Source organism: Pseudorca crassidens, chromosome 8 (genome assembly GCF_039906515.1).
Source record: "Pseudorca crassidens isolate mPseCra1 chromosome 8, mPseCra1.hap1, whole genome shotgun sequence".
Lineage (NCBI taxonomy): Eukaryota > Metazoa > Chordata > Mammalia > Artiodactyla > Delphinidae > Pseudorca > Pseudorca crassidens.
Window position 1 is genome coordinate 70,181,665 of NC_090303.1, and position 23,135 is coordinate 70,204,799.

General features: G+C 38.4%; 1 protein-coding gene across 4 annotated transcripts in view; it reads right to left on the reverse strand.

The window, feature by feature from the left end:
* Positions 1–23,135, reverse strand: part of DOCK4 (dedicator of cytokinesis 4) — a 481,211-nt gene that overhangs the window by 202,863 nt on the left and 255,213 nt on the right. For all 4 annotated transcript variants that reach the window (XR_010945592.1, XM_067746757.1, XM_067746758.1 and 1 more), the window contains exons 9-12: positions 20,001–20,082; positions 19,411–19,471; positions 15,309–15,441; positions 11,412–11,500 (exon numbers count right to left, since the gene is read on the reverse strand). Coding sequence is in view for 3 of the 4 variants with exons in the window: in XM_067746757.1 (XP_067602858.1) it covers positions 11,412–11,500; positions 15,309–15,441; positions 19,411–19,471; positions 20,001–20,082 (365 nt within the window). In the remaining variant the exon portion in view is untranslated. The remainder of the gene's footprint in view (positions 1–11,411; positions 11,501–15,308; positions 15,442–19,410; positions 19,472–20,000; positions 20,083–23,135) is intronic.

Sequence of the window (23,135 nt, forward strand, 5' to 3'; positions counted from 1 at the left end):
CTGTCCAGTTTGCCCAGCACCACTTATTGAAGAGGCTGTATTTTCTCCATTGTATATCCTTGTCTCCTTTGTCATAGATTAGTTGACCACAGATGCGTGGGTTTATCTCTGGGCTTTCTATCCTGTTCCATTGATTGATATTTCTGTTTTCTGCCAGTACCATATTGTCTTGATTACTGTAACTTTGTAGTATAGTCTGAGGTCAGGGAGCTTGATTCTTCCAGCTCCGTTTTTCTTTCTCAAGATTGCTTTGGCTATTTGGGGTCTTTTGTTCCCACACAAATTGTGAAATTTTTTGCTCTAGTTCTGTGAAAAATGCCAGTGGTAGTTTGATAGGGATTGCATTGAACCTGTAGATTGCTTTGGGTAGTAGAGTCATTTTCACAGTGCTGATTCTTCCAATCCAAGAATATGGTATATCTCTCCATCTGTTTGTATCATCTTTAATTTCTTTCATCAGTGTCTTATAGTTTTCTGCATAGACGTCTTTTGTCTCCTTAGGTAGGTTTATTCCTAGGTATTTTATTCTTTTTGTTGCAATGGTAAATGGGAGTATTTCCTTAATTTCTCTTTCAGATTTTTCATCATTAGTGTATAGGAATGCAAGATATTTCTGTGCATTAATTTTGTGTCCTGCTACTTTACCAAATTCACTGATTAGCTCTAGTAGTTTTCTGGTAGCATCATTAGGATTCTCTATGTACAGTATCATGTCATCTGCAAACAGTAACAGTTTTACTTCTTCTTTCTGATTTGTATTTCTTTTATTTCTTGTTCTTCTCTGATTGCTGTGGTTAAAACTTCCAAAACTATATTGAATAATAGTGGTAAGAGTGGGCAACCTTGTCCTGTTCCTGATGTTAGTGGAAATGGTTTCAGTTTTTCACCATTGAGGACGATGTTGGCTGTGGGTTTGTCATATATGGCCTTTATTATGTTGAGGAAAGTTCCCTCTATGCCTACTTTCTGGAGGGTTTTTATTATAAATAAGTGTTGTATTTTGTCAAAAGCTTTTTCTGCATGTAATGAGATGATCATATGGTTTTTCTCCTTCAATTTGTTAATATGGTGTATCACATTGATTGATTTGCATATGTTGAAGAATCCTTGTATTCCTGGGATAAACCCCACTTGATCATGGTGTATGATCCTTTTAATGTGCTGTTGGATTCTGTTTGCTAATATTTTGTTGAGGATTTTTGAATTTATGTTCAACAGTGATATTGGTCTGTAGTATTCTTTTTGTGGCATCTTTGTCTGGTTTTGGTATCAGGGTGATGGTGGCCTCAGAGAATGAGTTTGGGAGTGTTCCTCCCTCTGCTGTATTTTGGAAGAGTTTGAGAAGGATAGGTGTTAGCTCTTCTCTAAATGTTTGATAGAATTCGCCTGTGAAGCCATCTGGTCCTGGGCTTTTGTTTGTTGGAAGATTTTTAATCACAGTTTCAATTTCAGTGCTTCTGATTGATCTGTTTATATTTTCTGTTTCTTCCTGGTTCAGTCTCGGAATGCTGTGCTTTTTTAAGAATTTGTCCATTTCTTCGAGGTTGTCCATTTTCTTGGCATAGAGTTGCTTGTCGTAATCTCTCATGATCCTTTGTATTTCTGCAGTTTCGTTACTTCTCCCTTTTCCTTTCTAATTCTATTGATTTGAGTCTTCTCCCTTTTTTTCTTGATGAGTCTGGCTAATGGTTTATCAATTTTGTTTATCTTCTCAAAGAATTAGCTTTTAGTTTCATTGATCTTGCCTGTCATTTCCTTCATTTTCGGTTTCATTTATTTCTGACCTGATCCTTATGATTTCTTTCCTTCTGCTAACATTGGGTTTTTTTGTTGTTGTTCTTCTTCTTTCTCTAATTGCTTTAGGTGTAAGTTTAGGTTTTTTTTTTTTTTTGAGATGTTTCTCGTTTCTTGAGGCAGGACTGTATTGCTATAAACTTCTCTCTTTGAACTGCTTTTGTTGCATGCCATAGGTTTTGGGTCATCGTGTTTTCATTGTCCATTGTTTCTAGGTATTTTTTAATTTCCTCTTTGATTTTTTCAGTGACCTCTTGGTTATGTAGGAGCGTATTGTTTAGCGTCCATGTGTTTCTATTTTTTACAGCTCTTTTCCCGTAATTTATATCTAGTTTCATAGCGTTGTGGTTGGAAAAGATACTTGATACAATTTCAATTTTCTTGAATTTACCATGGCTTGATTTGTGGCCATTACCAAGGCTTGATTTTTGGCCCAATATATGATCTATCCTGGAGAATGTTCCATGAGCACGTGAGAATAAACTGTATTCTGTGGTTTTTGGATGGAATGTCCTATAAATATCAATTAAGTCCATCTTGTTTAATGTATCATTTAAAGCTTGTGTCTCCTTATTTTTCATCTTTGTTAATCTGTCCATTGGTTAAAGTGGGGGCTTAAAGTCCCCTACTATGATTGTGTTACTGTCGATTCCCCTTTTATGGTTGTTAGTATTTGCATGTATTGAGGTGCACGTATGTTGGGTGCACAAATATTTACAATTGTTATATCTTCTTGGATTGATCTCTTGATCATTATGTAGTGTCCTTCTTTGTCTCTTGTAATAGTCTTTTAAAGTCTATATTGTCTAATATGAGAATTGCTACTGTAGCTTTCTTTTGGTTTCCATTTGCATGGAATATCTTCTTCCATCCCCTCACTCTCAGTCTGTACATGTCCCTAGGTCTGAAGTGGGTCTCTTGTAGACAGCATATGTGTGGTCTTGTTTTTGTATCCATTCAGCAAGTCTGTGTCTTTTGGTTGGAGCATTTAATCAATTTACATTTAAGGTAATTATCGATATGTATGTTCCTATTACCATTTTCTTAATTGTTTTGGGTTTGTTATTGTAGGTCTTTTCCTCTTCTTGTGTTTCCTGCATAGAGAAGTTCCTTTAGCATTTGTTGTAAAGCTGGTTTCGTGGTGCTGAATTCTCTTAGCTTTTGCCTGTCTGTAAAGGTTCTAATTTCTCTTTCTAATCTGAATGAGATCTTTGTTGGGTAGAGTAATCTTGGATGTAGGTTTTTACCTTTCATCACTTTAAATATGTCCTGCCACTCCCTTCTGGCTTGCAGAGTTTCTGCTGAAAGATCAGCTGTTAACCTTATAGGGAATCCCTTGTATGTTATTTGTTGCTTTTTCCTCGCTGCTTTTAGTATTTTTTCTTTGTATTTAATTTTTGATAGTTTGATTAATATGTGTCTTGGAGTGTTTCTCCTTGGATTTATCCTGTATGGGACTCTCTGCACTTCCTGGACTTGATTGACTATTTCCTTTCCCCTATTAGAGGAGTTTTCAACTATAATCTCTTCAAATATTTTCTCAGTCCCTTCCTTTTTCTCTTCTTCTTCTGGGACCCCTATAACTTGAATATTGGTGCGTTTAATGTTGTCCCGGAGTTCTCTGAGACTGTCCTCAATTCTTTTCATTCTTTTTTCTGTATTCTGCTCTGTGGTAATTATTTCCACTATTTTATCTTCTAGGTCACTTATCTGTTCTTCTGCCTCAGTTATTCTGCTATTGATTCCTTCTACAGAATTTTTAATTTCATTTATTGTGTTGTTCATCATTGTCTGCTTGCTCTTCAGTTCTTCTAGGTCCTTGTTAAACGTTTCTTGTATTGTCTCCATTCTATTTCTGAGATTCTGGATCATCTTTACTATCATTACTCTGAATTCTTTTTCAGGTAGACTGCCTATTTCCTCTTCATTTGTTTGGTCTGGTGGGTTTTTACCTTGCTCCTTCATCTGCTGTGTGTTTTTCTGTCTTCTCATTTTGCTTAACTTACTGTGTTTGGGGTCTCCTTTTCGCAGGCTGCAGGTTCGTAGTTCCTGTTGTTTTTGGTGTCTGCCCTCAGTGGGTAAGGTTGGTTCAGTGGGTTGTGTAGGCTTCCTGGTGGAGGGGACTGGTGCCTGTGTTCTGGTGGATGAGGCTGGATCTTGTCTTTCTGGTGGGCAGGACCACGTCTAGTGGTGTGTTTTGGGGTGTCTATGAACTTAGTATGATTTTAGGCAGCCTTTCTGCTAATGGGTGGGGTTGTGTTCCTGTCTTGCTAGTTGTTCAGCCTGGGGTGTCCAGCACTGGAGCTTGCTGATTGTTGAGTGGAGCTGGGTCTTTGCGTTGAGACTGAGATTTCTGGGAGAGCTCTCACCGACTGATATTACGTGGGGCCGGGAGGTCTCTGGTGTCCTATGTCCTGAACTCGGCTCTCCCACCTCAGAGGCCCAATCCTGACACTCAGCTGGAGCGCCAAGACCATGTCAGCCACACAGCCACGTTTGTGGGGAGTTTCTTGCCTTTTGGGAAGTCTGAGGTCTTCTGCCAGCATTCAGTAGGTGTTCTGTAGGAGCTGTTCCACATGTAGATGTATTTTTGATGTATTTGTGCGGAGGAAGGTGATCTCCATGTCTTACTCCTCTGCCATCTTGAAGGTCCTCTCCATTCCCTTTTTAGATTGACAATTTTTTCGTTGACATACTTAACTCTTAAAGGATGCAATTTTGACAACATGGAGGATTAATCAAAGGGTATAACTACAGGCTTAACCTTCTGAAGATCATGTCCTCGAGATCTTTGAACAGGTAACCCTATCTACTGGGATGCCTACTTTCTAACATGTAAAAGGTATGATAAGTATGAGCAAATAATCTTGTGATTTTAACTGCTGGTCCACAATCTGCTATTTCAAAGTTTTGGGAAGGCTTTTATGTTTTCTTTAAAGAAGTAGTTAGCCTATGGCTAACAGTTATTGAGAAAATATGACTGAAGTAATACATAGTAAGTCATGGAATGTCAAACTAAGGAACATAAGTGACATCTGAAGTTGTTTACTTTCATCGAGTCTCAACCAGAAAAGAAATTTATTGACCAGAAATGAGAGATGAAGAGGGACCGTTGGCACATAGTGAAAGCTGGATGAGACCACGCAGAGAGAATTACCATTTCTTTTTTAACAAAGGAGAATGTTCACCTTAAAGTTTCCGTCTTTATTTCGGATTTGGGATATCAACGTTTCAGTGGCATACACTGAGGATTATGTCAAGGTTAAAAAGGTTGTTTGTTTGTTTGCTTTCTACTGTAGCTATTATTACTTACTTGCAATTTTTTCAAGACATGAATCATATAGTAAACCACTGCCTAAAAATAACTTTTAAAAATATATAGCGAGCACAGCATATTTGAATGTAATGTAATATCTGATTCTTTTAATTTACTGAAATACTTGTTATAAACTGCAAATTTTTTCTATGCAGCAAATCTTCCAAACAGTATTGCTAGTGATTATATCTAAATTAGCAAAATATAAGTAATTTAGAGAATAAAATTAGGCTCTAATCAATACTTCCATTAGCTTATAATTTGGGTTTGAATTTGCGTGTTTTTTTTTAAAGTACTGCATGCAGCTTTGCAAATATCTTAAAGCATATTTTAATATCATATTCTCAACTATATCTTTTTTGTTCACTGTCATTAAAAGAGAATGGTTTAAAGGAAACTAAAAAGGTGTGACAACTGCATGCAACACAGCTTGAGTTTGTTTTGTTATAAAGGACATTGAGAAAATTGCCAAAACCTGAATGAGATCTACAGATTAGATAAGAGTATTATATCACTGTTACCTTCCTGATTTTGATCACTGTACTGTGGTTATATTGCCGTGCCACGGAGTAAGCAGGGGTAGGAGGAATAATTCCTGCAATTTGTTCTCAAATAGTTCAGGTGGGGAAAAAATGTATATAAGTGTGATATATATGTATGTACAAGTATATATATGTATATGTGTCTGTATGTGTATGTATATACATATATATATAAACATCAGGGGCATTAATGCATCCCTTAAGAATTATACCAATTAAGTAATATTAAATTACTATATAAAGAGTCTATATAATATACACAGATATATAATTATACACACATATATACATATATATATAAAGCATGTGTGTGTGTGTGTGTGTGTGTGTGTGTGTGCGCGCGCACACACAGAAAGAGAGAGAGAAGGATAAGCAACTACAGTAAAATGTTAACCTTTGAGAAATTAGGAATTCTTTGTACTATTCTTGCAACTTCTCTGAAGGTAAAATTAATTGAAAATTAAAAACTCTAAAAGAATAAAAAAGAGAGCATGGTTTAATAATTACAAAATTCCAAAAGTGAGCAAAAAGACCACACACTATATGTCTAGCCAATAGGTGGTGCCAATAAGTACCAGTTTTCTTTAAACAATATTAGAAAGCAAAGTTTCTAAAGGTGGTGTTCAAAAATCAGGAGTATTGGGCTTCCCTGGTCGCGCAGTGGTTAAGAATCCACCTGCCAGTGCAGGGGACACGGGTTCGAGCCCTGGTCTGGGAAGATCCCACATGCCACAGAGCAACTAAGCCCGTGTGCAACTACTGAGCCAGTGCTCTAGAGCCCGCCTGCCACAACTACTGAGCCCATACGCCACAACTACTGAAGGCCGTGAGCCTAGAGCCTGCACTCCACAACAAGAGAAGCCACCACAATGAGAAGCCTGCGCACCGCAACCAAGAGTAGCCCGCACTCACCACAACTAGAGAAAGTCTGTGCTCAGCAACAAAGACCCAACACAGCCAAAAATAAATAAATAAATTTATTTAAAAAAAATCAGGAGCATTGACACAATCTTTAAGAATTACACCAGTTCAATACTATTGAATTAAACGACCACCTGACTATGTGATGCTCAATCCCCCAAATGCAGTCTAACTCTCTCAAAAGCCTCCTTTCACCTCAGCTAAATAAAGAACACTGTTCGCTTCCTCCACAGAGTCAAACTGCCCTCCTTCTATGTGTGGGCTCCTTAGCCAGGTAACTCCTTTTAACCTTCCGTGGGGGTTAAATGTACAGTCTCGGCAGGAATGAAACCACAACACTCATGTTGCTAAGGCGAAAAGCAGATTGTAGAAACTGACCTGATTAGCAAATATGATTTCTGCTAGTTGTAAGTTACATGTGCAAACTACAGGAAATAGGATTTCATAAACACACAGATAACATGAAAAGATTCTGAATTTTCTCTTAGTACATACTGAACAGGAGCCAAGGATTTTTACACAATTTATTTCAAGTCACAGAACCGAATGTGTCTCAGTAAATCACACCGGCTCAGTCTTATTTCACATTCCTAGAATTCGGTTGCTAATGTCTATCAGAGGTGATGTTTACAATAACAAGTTGTTGGACAAACCTAAACCAGGCTCATTTTAATGACTATTTTTAGAATTTCAAACTCGCACAATATGATTTTTGGATTTTAAAATTCCCACAGAGTACAACTTTGGAAATTTCGAATTACCGAACGTAACTAAATCTAACCATACAGATTTGTTAATTCAATTATACTTTTATATTTAAAAATTAAACGAATCACTTGAAATTTTCTCCCAGTTTCTAATCTCAATAAAGATAGTGGTTAATGTACCTTCGCTATGTAAGTCTTAGGTTAGAGGGAAAAAACCCAGTTATCTAGACAAATCCTTTTATCTATTAAAATGACAAGATTACAACTCCAAGAGATAGGAGGACATCAATGAAGCATAAAAGGCCTGGAAAGTAGGTGGTAGAATTTGATTCTAAAACTAATTTCAAAGTTGTTATTTTTTTCTTTTTTTAGTACAATGACCAAATAACAGCAGGGAAAAAACAATACTTTGTTGAGTGAACTCAATTCTCTTGAAAATTCTCTTTGACTGCACTGTTTCCATTTAATCAACTACTCCATGGTCCAAGGAGAAAATGTCAACGTATCTCACCACTGTGAAGTTTAAACATCAGGCACCCCAATTTCCAACTTTAATTTTGTATACCCTTGCTTCCCCCTTAAGTAAGCTATCAGATGCCTCCCTTTCAATAGTAAAGCCGAGCAGCTCCTAAAACCCTATCTGCTGTTTTTATAACTGCCTTCCCTCAAGACAGGTGACAACAGAACAATGACCCACCAAGACTGAAGAGTGGAAACTTAAATGGAAAGAGTAAAGGGCTAATTCATTAATTTTTAAAAGTTTCTTTCTGAGCTTTCTCTCTCTGGAGCAGCATTCTGGAGTGATGAAGCTTAGGACTGGGTTTGCCTTGCCTTGAGAGAGCTAGAAGAGACCAGGAGGAGACCAAAGGCATACAATGCAGGTAGATGCTGGCTGCATGCCGCTGGCTGGAACTCAGGCTTGAAAGGAGGAGGATGGAGACAGGTGAGTCTTAAGGACAGGAGAGCAGACGGGCCTATGCAGTAAAAGCCAAGGATAAAGAGTATACATTCGGCTGCCGAGAAATCTAAGCATCAAACGGTAGGCAGCAAAAAGGAGGACTGATACTGCCGAAAGGAGAGGAAACCTGGTAGACAGGGCTCTACGGTCTAACGGTTTCTTTTACGCTTTCCAAAGATGCACAAGTAGTTTTTCATTTCAGCACAATGGCTGCAAACACAACAGGTAACACCCAGGGAATAACATGGCTTGGATCTCACTTTCTGGTAGCCTCACACAGGATTCCAGGAAGGATAAGTGGTCAGTTAGCTGGTCAATAAAAGTGACAAAGCACATGGAACATGTGGAGCATGTCTAAGCACTCGGAGGACTTCCCAAGGAAATAGAATGTGCTGCCCTTCCTTCCTGGAGTTAATCTATGTAATCAGAAGGAAGACCTGGGAAGAGATGTTAGCAGTCAACTGGGCACTGATGAGATGTTCGAAACACAGAGTAGAAAGGGTCAGTTCAATGATTCAACCTGTCAATAATCCAGCTGCATTATTCTCAAAGTCTCCATTTAGAAGATCAAATCAGGATCCAATCTGAGAAAATGAAACAAGGAGACTTGACTAAAGAGGAAGGGGTAGAATATTCTAGATGATTACTCCAAAGTGAGTAAAAAATAATAATAGTTAACATTGAATAGACACTTATTATGTATTAAGTGCTGTGCTACATGCTTTGCATATGTTTTCTCTTTTAATCCTTCCAATAACCCTTAGAGGAAGACACTACTATTATCCCAGTAAAACTTGATTCAAACTCAGGACATCCCACTTCCAGAGGCAAAGCTCTTGGGGCTATACTCTTTGAGATGACTCCCATATGTAAGTAGAGAGAAATTTATGCTTTGGCTTTACTGGTATCCTGATCTCATGGGATACAGGGTCAGTTATGTTAAAGGAATCTATATGGACGTATAAGTCAAAGCCCGTCATTGGGTACTTCACCATGATTCAAGAGGCAACTGGGTATCACCTCGGTCTGGACAATGATATATTCAAATGACCCAATAACAGAAGGATTTTAAGGCATATCGGAAAGAGGAAAGGCTTGGGAGTTGACAAGGAGTTTGGAAAGAAGTATATTGGAGGAGGCCAACACACCCTGCTTAGTCAAGACTGAATCAATGATGGTAAGGAGGGAAGGGAATATATGGGAAAAGTCAGAAGGTCAGGGTTAGTTTTATATTTATTTATTCACATAGGAGGCAAATGCAAGCAAATTAAGAGTAATGGGACTCATGGGGAGAAAGAAAAAGATATACAATGGTTATAGACTTCTCCACCCAAAGTTAGTGGGCAGAGGAAAGGAGCAAAGCATAATGGATGTTCGTGAGGCATCAAAAGAACTCAAAAAGAAAACTCTTTAAATCAAGTCTAGAGCAGCACTGCATAACTGAACTATGATATGAGAGCAGCACTGCATTACTGAACTATGAGATGAGCCACCTATGAAATTAAACATTTTCTAGTAGCCATATTAAAAAGTAGAAAGAAAGAAAATTAACTTCAGTAATATATTTTATTTAAACCAATATATCCACAATGTTATCTCTGAACATATAACGAACATAAAAATTATTAAAGGGATGTTTTATATTCATTTTATATGTGTCAAGTCTTCAAAATCGAGTATGTAATTTACAGTTACTGCACGCCTCAGTCCCAGTGCTGTAGTAGCCTCTCTAACGCTCAATGGCCACAGGTGGCTGGTGCCTATTAAAGTGGACAGCACAGGCACAGAATACAGTTCATGATATAGTTCACGGTATCAAGAAACACCAAAAGGTCTAAAAAAACTAATGGATTTGGCTAGAAGTTTGCCAATGAATTTGGCAAGGTACGTTTTTAAAAAGCAGCAGCCCTACCATCTTATTGAAGGCACATTTAAGATAAATCATTTGGTCCCTACACAGTAAGCACTATTTTAATTCTTTCACAGAAAAAGTGAAGACAAGTGTACATAGCAGTTTCTGAAGTATTCGTATTATTTCGTGTTATAGTCACTACTAAAATCTCCTGGTCCTTCAGAGACTCCTCTGCCTTCAACAGTAAGTGCAAGTCTTCTGTTTATTTAGTGGTAGATGTAGGACTTCGTGTGAATCAAAGAAAAGCCAAGTGACCTCCCCAGCTCTTGGGAGAGGGAAGAAAAAACTGACCTCACCATTCACTGCGGCCTGAAGCGCTGCCACGTGTGAGCTGTGGATACTTATGGCTCTCATGGGACCGAACCACAAAGTTTCTGTCTGCAGTTACTTTTTCTTTGTGGGTTGTTTTGGCCTGGCAAGATGTGCACAGGTCTGAAAAAAAGGTGGTCTAAATTTAAATTCAGGTTCTTCTAATTGCCAGGCAAGTGGGACTATCACACAAATATCTGTATTCAGGGGACTTTAAAAATCAGCCACAAAAAGCAATGCATTCAGTTCAAATACCAGCTAATTTGATTTGAGGTTTCTTTATGTAATTAAAGCACACAACTGCATAGTTTATTTTGCTTCAACATGGGTTTGAAGGTGGGATAGGGAGCAAACAATATTCACCAAGTTTTTGTCTACTGATCAAACTTTAAGACATCACTCTATATACTATATAATCTAGATATGCTATATAATATAATACAATCTATAGTATATTACTAGTATAAGACTACGTGACACATAATGTATTATATATAACTTATAATGCTATAGTACATTTCAGTTCCTGCTGGACAGGCATGCACACATTTTTCTATACATAAAACTGCAGCTATAGGCAGTGAAGCATGTTTGCCCTGGACCTTACTGACAAAAATTCCTGCTTATCAAACCCATTCCACACAGCAGTCATGAAATCAGGCATATTTGTCCTTTGGTTTTTAGCAATCAGTAACAACTTGGAGGTCCCAAGACATGGTACTATAGAACAAATGCAGATACTCTACCTTGATTCAAACCAGAACAGAATATATTTTTTAGAGTTACAGCTACAAGCCTATCGTAGAAAAAGGAGACATACCAGAATGCTGACTGAGCATTTTTAGGGAGTAGAGGAAAAAACAAAGGGCTGATCGTTTTCTTCTTCACAGACAAATAAAAGAAAGCACCTGAAATGAAAAGTGTAGGGACTCAGCCAGGTCTATTTACTCACCTGCGTTGGAGCCAGTCAAATTATAACGCGCATTCAACTTCTTGATGATGTTCTCGTGGATTTGGTACCACTCACTCTCTGTATTACACCTATGAAAACATGACCACTCTGTTAAGTTTTGATGATGCATGAGATGACCTTACTAGCACACCTGCCCTTTTTGTTATAACCACTATAATGTACTTCCTGAAACCTCCTTGTAGACCTCAACAACCCACTGCAAGTGACTGTCAGTTTTGGCATAGTTGCCTCAAGATGAGCAGGAATGACCATTTCCAGTAATGCATGACCAACTACTTCATGCCAGAAGTGGCTGGGATGAACAATTCAGATTATGAGAGCTCCCCATTCCCCCAGTCTCAGAGAACAATGCATACACTGGAAGGAAGTACTGACTAAGAGTCTGACTCCTTGGATTCGAATCCTCACTATTAACTGAGTTATGTTCTTTGGGGAGTTATTTACTCTCTCTGTGCCTTGATTTGTTCATCTGTGAAATGGGGGTAAAATACTAGAACACTAAACAAGCTTGGGCTTAGGATAATGCCTGGCATATAGTAAATGCTCAAAAAATGTTAATTCTCATTAGCGAGTCTCCACCTATTATATCATGACCAAGTTGGCTAGCATCAAAATGCAACTAATCAAGCAAAATGCAATTGAGGTTAACACAACTGGCACTGGCAAAAGGCTGGCAGGATTTACCGAAGGGTAATTAAGGTAACCCTTCCAGATTTTCCACTTGTAGGCCAAAAGGCATCTCTCCATCTTCTCACTCTGACAACCATCTGTACCTTGGTCTTTCAGCTCTTGTCAGTCACTGACTCATGCTATCTTTGTATCCATGGTACATTCACCTAGGAGACACTGAAGGTTCTTGAGGATTGAATCTAGGACTGGTAGATATCTGTGTTCCCTTGAGTACTTTGAACATTGTGGGTGCTTAAAAAATACCAGCTGCATGAATGACTGGATGGATCTCCCTCTGACTGGTAACTCCTGATGGTTTGTAAATATCTGGGTCTGCTATCTCCTTACTGCTGGGCCTCCCCCAATTAGGCTAGGGAAAGCCTCTCTTATCTGGATGTGTTTGTGAATTCACTACTATCTTTCATTAGCCACAAAGGCTCCCTCCCAAGAGTCCTGAATACCAAAGGTTCTATACACTATCAATCAAAATGTTCCAGAGTATAGAGTCCTTTTCCTCACAACCTTGTCTATAGCCAATAATTCACAATTTGTTTACATATTTATTTATTTCATCACTATCAGCTTTTCCAGGATGAACAGGATGGAGGCTGTTTTTGAACCAGTTAACAGTAGGATACCAAACAGACCACTGACTCTTAGAAGGCTGGAAAATTAAGATGAAATGAAACCATTCCACCTGCCCAGTTGTAAGATACAAAATTGCCATGTACTACATTCTGTCCCCAGTTTTCTTAGTTCAACTCAGTTGGGAAGGGAGAAAGATGGTTTGCTTCTTATTAGATAGATAAGTCATAACTTCAGAAGTCATGCTTTTAACCTACAAAACTCCTAATAAAATAAAAGCTCCTAAAGTATGTGACTGAAATATCTTCCGGGCTCCAATGAGGTATTTGTTATTGTTCTCTGTTTTGAGTCCTAGATGGGCTAGGGATTCGGTCACCTTAACAAATAGAAATTTCTTCCAATTTGTTTCTAACAGGCACTTCCCTAAAATGTTTCACTATATTCGTAGTTTCTTCTTAATCTACAATGACTGTTTTGACTGCCTAGCATCCTTCCTGGAACAGATTTGTAATTTGCTGAACTGGAATTTTTAAGGGATCTCTCTTGCAGCAAGAACAACCCCAAACCTTATTTGATATTTATGAAAAAACAGACAATAACAACCACAAAGAGCAGTACAATTTATTTTTATGGGCGTGAGTGTCTATCACAGAACTGGAATTTATGTGTCTTCCTTTGCTGGCTGCATAATCAAAGGAGATGCATGGAACTTCAGGTCCCTCAGTTTTCCCAGTAGCGAGATAAATCCAACACTTGCTACCCACACCTGGAAAGATCACTCTAAGAAACACTGAGACTGTGCTTGTAAGGAATTTTAGTTTTCTTGAAAAGCAATGCCAGCTAACAGCATCACTGTCACATCACCAGACAGTGGTGTGAAATAACACCAGGAAACATACAACCTTGTAACATGAGAGCTCAGGTTCTGAGTCAGACAGTCCTGACTTCACATCTGGTTCCTGTTCTGATTAGCCAGGTGACTTTGGGTGTTATTTAGCCTCTCTCTTCCCTTATGTGGAAACGGAGCCAACAGCAAATGCTTCATGGGTTTGTCATGAGGATAAAGTGACATGACACATGCAAAGTGCTTAACACGGTTCCTTGCATGTAGTTAGCACAAAGTAAATGGTGGCTATTATCATTAGTATTATTGCAATTAAATTATGTTTTATGAACATCCGTAGAGTTTAGAAAGGGGATTATCATGGATTTAAGCCCGACCATATGATAAAAAGAATAGCGTGCTTTACTACCCACTAGTTTCACTAGAAGTTTCCAAGTTTAAACTCAAGGTCACAGATTTTATTGCTCTTAAAAGAGATAAAGAGAGTTTCCAGTCCTAAACCACAGGCTGTAAGCAAATCTTTGTCAACTAATTAGCAAATGTGTGGCACGGGTCCCAGGGGCACTGGGTAGAGGATGGATAAATCCATGAAACCCTGCAGCTGTGGTCAAAAAGCAATTTGAAGTATATGTCCCACAGGCAGTGCGCCACGTGCGTTCCCTCCACGTATGGAAAAACTATTGGCACACACTGGATACATCGACTCAACAGCCAGAACAGAAAGCTAAAGCAAGCTCGCTCAGAGGAGGTCAGCCGTGTGGTCCTCAAATCGGGAATGTGGAGAGCAGATCCCCCATCCTTCAGCCCCCCATGGGTCTGCTCTGAGGATGTCACTGTGTGTCAACTCTCAATTTTCAGTCCTATGGGGAGGTGCTCAGGGTGGGGTGATCCAAAACCATGTGCATTTTTAAAAACTTAGGATTTGGAATACATTAAGTGAGTGTTTGAGCTGAACTGTGTCTGTTCCCACTGACCCTCAAAAGATGATGTAAGTCCTAACCCACATTCTGAGGACCTTATTTGGAAATAGGGTCTTCACACAGTTAATAAAGTTAAAATTAGGTCATTAGGGTGGGCCCTAACCCCATATAACTGTGTCCTTATAAAAAGGGGAAATTTGGACACCGAAACAGACGCACAAGCAGGGAGAGAGCCATGTGATGATGAAGCCAGAGATCAGGTGACGCATCTACAAGTCACCGGAAACTAGGAGAGAGAGGCAGGGGACAGATTCTCCCCTCACAGCCCTCAGAAGGAATCAATGTAGTCAACACCTTGATCCAGGATCTGTGGCCTCCATCACTGTGAGACAATGAATTCCTGTGGTTTAAGCCTCACTGTTTACGCTGCTTTGTTAGGGCAGTCCTAGCAAACTAATAATACACGAAGTAAGAGGGAAATCACCTGACCTGAACTTCCTTTTCCTAATTCTAATTAATTTATATTAAAAACGATTTCCATTTTCCAAGGACAAATGAACTCTCTGAGGGTAAAGACATGTTAGGCTTTAAATTCACGGGAAGTACTCTATGCAGTAGATAGTCCACCCAACTGATAAACTGTCTGTATTTTCTGGTTCTTGATTTCATAATTCCTCTGACAGGCAAACGTTGATTTGTGGGCTCACTTGTAGTGAACCTACAGATTATTGAGTTTTTGAGGAATGAACGCAACCCATCCCTGGCTCTTCCATTACCCACGAAAAGCAGGATTCGCCACGTAGGGTCCCCATGTACCTCTGCGCCCACCCCAGCCCCCAGCCCGTGCAAGCTTCTTACATGTACACTTTCAGGATGAGGTCATCTTTAGTCTCTCCTGTCAGCAGGTCAGCAATGCTAAGAACCGCACAGCCAAAGGGTCGCCGGTACTGAACACTACAGGCATTCTTTTTTTCTCCTGCCCCCATCCGACCTGTTCAATTAAAAAGCACATATGGCCCAAGGAGCCATTTGATTAATCCACCTTAAATAGAGATACATATAGATATAAAGTAGGCCATATAAAATGTAACTGGGTGATGGAAAAGACACAGCTTTGGGGCAACTGAAGATGTTGCTTCAGCTCTGGACTCTCCCCTCCAACCACCTAGCATGCCCAAGGTCACGCAGCGTAAACTCTGGCCATCACCTGTTATCTATAAAACATGAAGATGGGAGCTGAGCCTATGTCTGGGTACCTTCCCCCAAGCATTCATGAAGGCATCCCAGGAGGCTCACATCAAAAAAGGCAGTAGTGGTGCCTATCTCATTTTCTACTTTTTAAAATTGCCATATTTAAAAACCTTTTCAAATATTTCACCTTTGAAAGGAAGCAGTTTGAGATTCCCTGAAGGTATAGCAAGTAAGCACAGGTGATCAAATGAGCACGCTCTTTCCTGACTCCGTACCCAGGCTGAAATCTCCAGGGATGTTTTTTACTCTGACACAGTTTCAACTTGTTTAACTTGTTAGACATTTTTAAATGTGTGGTTGAGATACTGTTTTAATTTATCATTGCATTTAATTACCAGTGGGTTATTTTGAAGACTGAAAGCAAAAAACACACTGGAGCTGTAATATAGCAAGTTAATGTGAGGAAAAATAATGAAAAAAGTCTGTAAGTCTGTTTCCAGATGCTTGGTAACGGATCCGTAAGTTGTTTCCATCTGAGTGAAATTCTCCAAGAGCACATCTGCATGACTCTAGCACTCCCCAAATCCAATGTTAAATAGAAAAAAAAAAAAAAAAAAAAGGAATGGCAACATCCAATTTAGCTTTCATTCTTCCGTGATAAAGGAGAATTGCCTCTGCAATATATCATCTTTAGAGAAATGCTTATAAATAAAAGCTGGAATACCACTTAAGGTGATAAAAAGCACAGAAGATACCAGTAAAAAGGGGACCTCTGAAATAATGGATTTTTCCCTATCGAAGTCCCTTTTGGATGATTGATGTGTGATAGCCTTGAAACATATTTTCTTGGATGATGTCTTGTCATCATTGATATATTATTAATATATTGGTTAACAGGCCTAAGGATAATACAAATGTTGAGCTAAAATGGATTCATATGCTAGATCGGATACTATAAGAGCCGAGAGGGCTCCTCTGGGGTCAGGAGCTGGCGTTTACTACGTGACATGCATGGTTTTGGTGGGTCATTAGGTATTACCATGTAGGTAAAGGCTTACTAATAGGGTTAATACGTAAACTTGACTACTGTGAATTCAAGAATAGTAAGCAAAATAAGAATAATAAATGTAATGAAGATTGTAGTAGAACTAACGATTATTAGGGCTAGCGTTGCTCCTCCGATTAAATGAGTTAGTAGGTGCCTGGCCGTAATATTAGCTGTTAGTCATACAGCTAGGGCTACTGGTTGGATGAATATGCTGACAGCTCCAATAATTACTAATATACTGATGAAGAGGGATGGGTGTTCCCGGCGGTAGAAAATAGGTTAGAGATGCTTTTTTTTTTTTTTTAATCGCAGTATGCGGGCCTCTCACTGTTGTGGCTCGTCCCGTTGTGGAGCACAGGCTTCGACGCACAGGCTCAGCGGCCATGGCTCACGGGCTCAGCCGCTCCGTGGCATGTGGGATCTTCCTGGACCGGGGCACGAACCCGTGTCCCCTGCATCGGCAGGCGGACTCTCAACCACTGCGCCACCAGGGAAGCCCCAAGATGCTTTTGTTTTACGGTGAAAGCCAGGAATGACTATTCGTGTTCAGACAGGGATAGCCATTCCTAAATTTATTGAAAGGCGTGGTGGGTACAAATGAATGGTGGTGAAAGACCTCCTACGTTTGTTGAGCCGATAAGTAAATGATGTAAATATTAATGTTCAAGTCTGTCCTTCAGAGTTATGAATGGCCATTGGTTTGATGTAAGTTGAACTAATCACTGCTGAATAGAAATCATACAGTTATTCACGAATCTGGCGTGGGGAAACTATTTATTTCTCTTTGTTTCCTCCCCTTCTTTCCAGTCAAAGATCAGGGCTTAAATTCTGAGGCAGGTGCTATTACTTCCTGCTCTCTGCAGCCAGTGAGGGTCAGCATGCCCTTTTCCCATTAAACAGTACGAGGAATACTCTAGAAAAATTAAGAGGTATCTGTCCCTGATGGACAAGAATCTTCCACTCCTTAATTTCACTGCAGCAGACTAAGTCTTAGTCTTTCTTAGAGTTTCTTACCTTCAGTCTTATGGAGTAATCATCAGACAAGTCTTTGTAGTAATGTCAATAAAGAATTAATTTGACCAAAGCTCAGGGAAGGAGGGTAGATAATTTCTAATTCAACATTCATTCTGATGACTTAATGATCATAAAAATCTTAGTAAAAAATACAAAATCAAATGCCAGGTATTTGAAAGGCAGCCCTGTGATGGGTAATACTGTGAAGTGGTTTCCTCAGCTCTATCCTGGGAGTGAAGGACAGAGTTGCCCAGGCCATGGGCAAGCAGGGCATGTGGTCACTCTACCGTGTGTGTTTCTACCACCGAAAACCTATAGATACCTTTTTAAAAGTTCTGAAAGCTAAAGTGGTTTACTTTTTTTCTCAATGCTGTAGAAGATTATATTCAAATTTTAGCAATGTTTACATGAAGATATCCAGAACCACATTTTACATTAACAATTGCTATTATAAATTTGAATAAATTTTTAAAAAACACAAAGAATTACATAAACTGCACCCCTGCCATCCTGGGAACAGAGGCTTTATCTCATAAATACACAGCAACACGCATTACAACTTTTCCAACGTTTTGAAAGATTCTTTCCAATTTCCACCCCACCCCATAGTCATCTATAAAAAGGAAATTAAAACAAAACCAAAAACCATTTACTTTTTTATTTATTTCTATTGTCCCTCAAATATAAAAATAGGATAAAATGAAATGGGTTTTCAGAACAGATTTTTATGAGAAAAAATACTTAGAAAATCTATGTTGAAATGACATGTTTTATAGTCTCTCTCAATGCACAATGTGGTTATCATGTGCATAAAATAAAAAACTATAAAAATAAAGATCACTGTGCAGGACCGCATGGTGAGACATCACGATCCTGCAGAAGTATCCCCAGCAAGTCATGTAGCACAGTTAATGAGGAAGCGGGAACCAATTTCCAGTATCGGCTGGTTAGCTGTAATGGAAAAATGATGTAGGCTACACCATATAGTTCCTCTGCCATAAAATGCTTGCTTTTAGATGCCTTATATGTGTAAAAACTAGTGACCACATTTTGGCTCTGATGTGCAAGTTCACTGTAGAACACTCAAAGTGTGTTCTGCAAGATGTTAATAAATGTTACATCATATAAATGTTTCCACAGTCAAATCAAATTTGGAGAAAGCTAGGGTCAACAAAATTAGAGAAGCATTTTTATATTTCCCTGTAGGACTTCTCAGACCCTTTAATAAGCTGATGAAATTATACAAGTGAAAAATATATGCAAAGTTTTCAGTATTTCATAACTCTTTTCTTATAGCACTTTCTGTAATAATGCTCTGCAGCCTTCTGTACTTTGGAAAATGCCAATTGGTTTCATAAACCTGTAGGAAATCCAGCTCCTAGAAGTTTAATTTATGCTGTTAACAGAAATTAGAATTAAAAAAAACCAAATACCAAGTGCTTGAATCAAATATGTTTAGAGAGTCCAATAAAACAAAATGAAACACAACAAACTAACTAATGACTTATACGGAGAGAGAACAAAATCTATTTATGGTGATATGAAAGTCTGGGGAGACCAGGGAACAATTCCCAAATTCTGTAATTACTCGATTCAAATGTGGCCTTGACTTCTTTCTGACCTAGACATCACATAAATCACAACTACATAGAGACCTCTCAGCAATTCTCCCTGTCGTGCTCCTGTCACACCAAGTATCATACCTACCAATTCGGATGATGTGCACGGTGATGTAGATGTCCCTTCTTAGCTCACTGCTACCCAAATCCTACCAAAAAACAAAGTCTGGTCATTTTAGAACTCATAATTTATGCAGAGGCATTTAAAAGGCATACGTAGCACATAATCTTCACAAATAACAGAAGAAAGACAAAGATAAACATAGACATTCTTAATGGAATTTCTGTAGCAGAAGCATAAAGTTCAAATCCTGTTCTAAAATATCACTACAATCAACTTTACTGTAAGTCTATGATGTCAAATAAGACTTAAAAGGAAAGCCCATTCTTATTTCAGTCTCTCACTTACTCATTCTTTAAACACTTATTAAGTACATACTAAATACCACCTGCCACACTGAGCCCTATCACCATTGGGCTTTGGCCATAGTGTGACAGGCTCTAATACACACTAAGGGACAAAGGTGTGACTGTGAATGCTGGTATTCAGATTTTGGGGAATCTATTTACAAAGTTTAAGCAAATCTACTCTGTTCTCTCACAATAACTTATTTCTCTTAAATAAGATAAAGTACTTAAGAAAGAATCTGCCTCCTGGATAAAACAAGATCCACTTACCACAAAGAGAGAGCACTGTCGTTCTGGTTTATCTGGGGCTTTGGGAAGTCCATTTCTATTCAGCCTCAAGAAAAATCTCTCACTACAAGAGAAAAGAAGTTTAATATTTTGAAAATTATTTAATATGTAAGGACTCATTACCTTTCTAGCTGCTCTTCATCCTAAGAGTTAAACTCAAAACTTATTAGGTCTTTCATTTGACATCAGAACTGCGGATATAATTTAGGAGAGAACCCAAGACAATAAACATTTGCTTCACTTCGGACAAAACTGGCAAAGAGGCAAGTGCAAAAGCAGAAAACATAAATATATATGCAAGCAAAAAATTAACTTTGAAAAGAATAAGCTTCTATATCAGTGATATCATTATTTTAAAAAGTAGAAAAAAGTACACTAAAAGAAAACATGTGACAATGTGTTTTGTGTATTTGTACCTAAGATTTTTTTTTCATGTTTTGTGTCATAGTATTTAATAAACATTATACAAGGGCACCATTCTGAGTGGTAACCATTCATTAGAAGGCTTAATATTTTATGCTCTTATAAACCTATAATCCAAGACACAAAAGGAGAGACCAAGAAATGAAACTTGAATTTTCTTTGGTCCACAAAGGAACAGAAGACCTCGCACTGTCTATAGAACTTGCATTGAAAATACAGTGACACCTAGATTTAATGTAAACACAAATAATGCTGTTGATCAGCCACTAATTCAAGTCAATAAATACTTGCGGACACCATTTATACCCAAGATAATGTGTTACACTATTTATGTTCAAAAAACTAAAATGAATATCACCCTCGCTCCCAAATTAATCTACCAGCTACCACAAGCTTCTGAATTTTAATACCCTGGTGCCCACAATAGAATCAAATGGCTGGCTGCCTCAGGAAGAGAACACACAGCCAACATCCCCAAAATGTGAAATTAGCACAGGGTATAGACTTGGTCAGTGTAGCTTCAGCCTAGGCATCAAGCAGGGAAAGGGAAGGTAGGGCATTAGTAAGGTTCAGACCCTTCCAAGTCTCCAAGCTTATTTATCACTTGGTCCTTGCCGTAAATAATGGCTCTGTCATCCAAAATCAGCCTTCTCCCCTACAGGGGGAGAAATGAGGACCATAATCAGATCTCTAAGGAAGCATATGGATTTGAATTTATGGTTGTTTTGGAACATTTTTATTCTCTTTTGCCATCTAAATCTAGATAGATATATTTAACAGATTCAACTACCTGGCTCACCCTGTCCTTTTCTTATATTATGCCTATCCCTGATCTCTCACATGAGAAAGGGCAACCAATACACATTTCTACGGGGTCATTTCCACACTTATTACCTATGTCTTGTTCCACAGAGCAGTGGCTGATGAGATGTGAATGAAGAGAATATAAATTGCTGCAAGGATTCTCAAATGAAGACTATAAAGTTCAAATAGGAAATAATTCTGAAGTGGAGGCTGGAAACGACAGATCCAACCTCGGATGCAGAGTTAAATCAATCTTATCCAATTGTCATTTACTATAATTCATGGCAAAGCACTGCAAACTCTATTCAGAATGGAAGAATATTTACTATTATTTCAAATTTAATATGTACTAAAAGGAAATGTGCAAAAATTTACCTTGGGATAAATGAATTACACTTTAAAATAGTCATTATTAGGTAATACTATTTTTTTGAGAAAACAGTATTTTTTTGAGAATGGGCACTCTGCTGAGGACTTTACATGGATTAATTCCTTTTATCCTCACTATGCCTTTAGGAAGTCAGTACTATTATTATGCCATTTTATAGTTGGGAAAACTGAGAAATAGTAAATAGTTTTGCCCAAGATTACAGAGCTGTTGGAGAAAAGACAGTCTCTTCAATAAGTGGTGTTGGGAAAACTGGACAGCTACATGTAAAAGAATGAAATTAGAACACTCCCTAACACCATATACAAAAATAAGCTCAAAATGGATTAGAGACCTAAATGTAAGACCGGACACTATAAAACTCTTAGAGGAAAACATTAGGAAGAACACTCTTTGACATAAATCACAGCAAGATCTTTTTTTGATCCACCTCTTAGAGTTCTGGAAATAAAAACAAAAATAAACAAATGGGACCTAATGAAACTTCAAAGCTTTTGCACAGCAAAGGAAACCATACAGACGAAAAGACAACCCTCAGAATGGGAGAAAATATTTGCAAATGAAGCAACTGACAAAGGATTAATGTCCAAAATATATAAACAGCTCATGAAGCTCAATATTAAAAAAACAAACAACCCAATCCAAAAATGGGCAGAAGACCTAAATAGACATTTCTCAACATCACTAATTATTAAGAAATGCAAATCAAAACTACAATGGGGTATCACCTCACACCAGTCAGAATGGCCATCATCAGAAAATCTACAAACAACAAATGCTGGAGAGGGTGTGGAGAAAAGGGAACCCTCTTGCACTGTTGGTGGGAATGTAAATTGATACAGCCACTATGGAGAACAGTATGGAGGTTCCTTAAAAAACTAAAAATTGAATTACCATATGATCCAGCAATCCCACTACTGGGCATATACCCAGAGAAAACCATAATTCAAGAAGACACATGCACCCCAATGTTCACTGCAGCACTATTTACAACAGCCAGGTCATGGAAGCAACCTAAATGCCCATCGACAGACGAATGGATAAAGAAGATGTGGTACATGTATACAATGGAATATTACTCAGCCATAAAAAGGAATGAAATTGGGTCATTTGTTGAGACGTGGATGGATCTAGAGACTGTCATACAGAGTGAAGTAAGTCAGAAAGAGAAAAACAAATATTGTATATTAACGCACATATGTGGAACCTAGAAAAATGGTACAGATGAACCGGTTTGCAGGGCAGAAATTGAGACACAGATGTAGAGAACAAACATATGGACACCAAGGGGGAGAAGTGGCGGGGTGTGTGTGTGTGTGGTGTGCTGAACTGAGTGATTGGGATTGACATGTATACACTGATATGTATGAAACTTATGACTAATAAGAACCTGCTGTATAAAAAAAATAAAAAATAATAATAAAAAAAAGATTGCAGAGCTGGTGTGTGGCTGAGTAGGAATTCTATGCCACATACAATTCAAAACGCTCGTCCTTCATTTG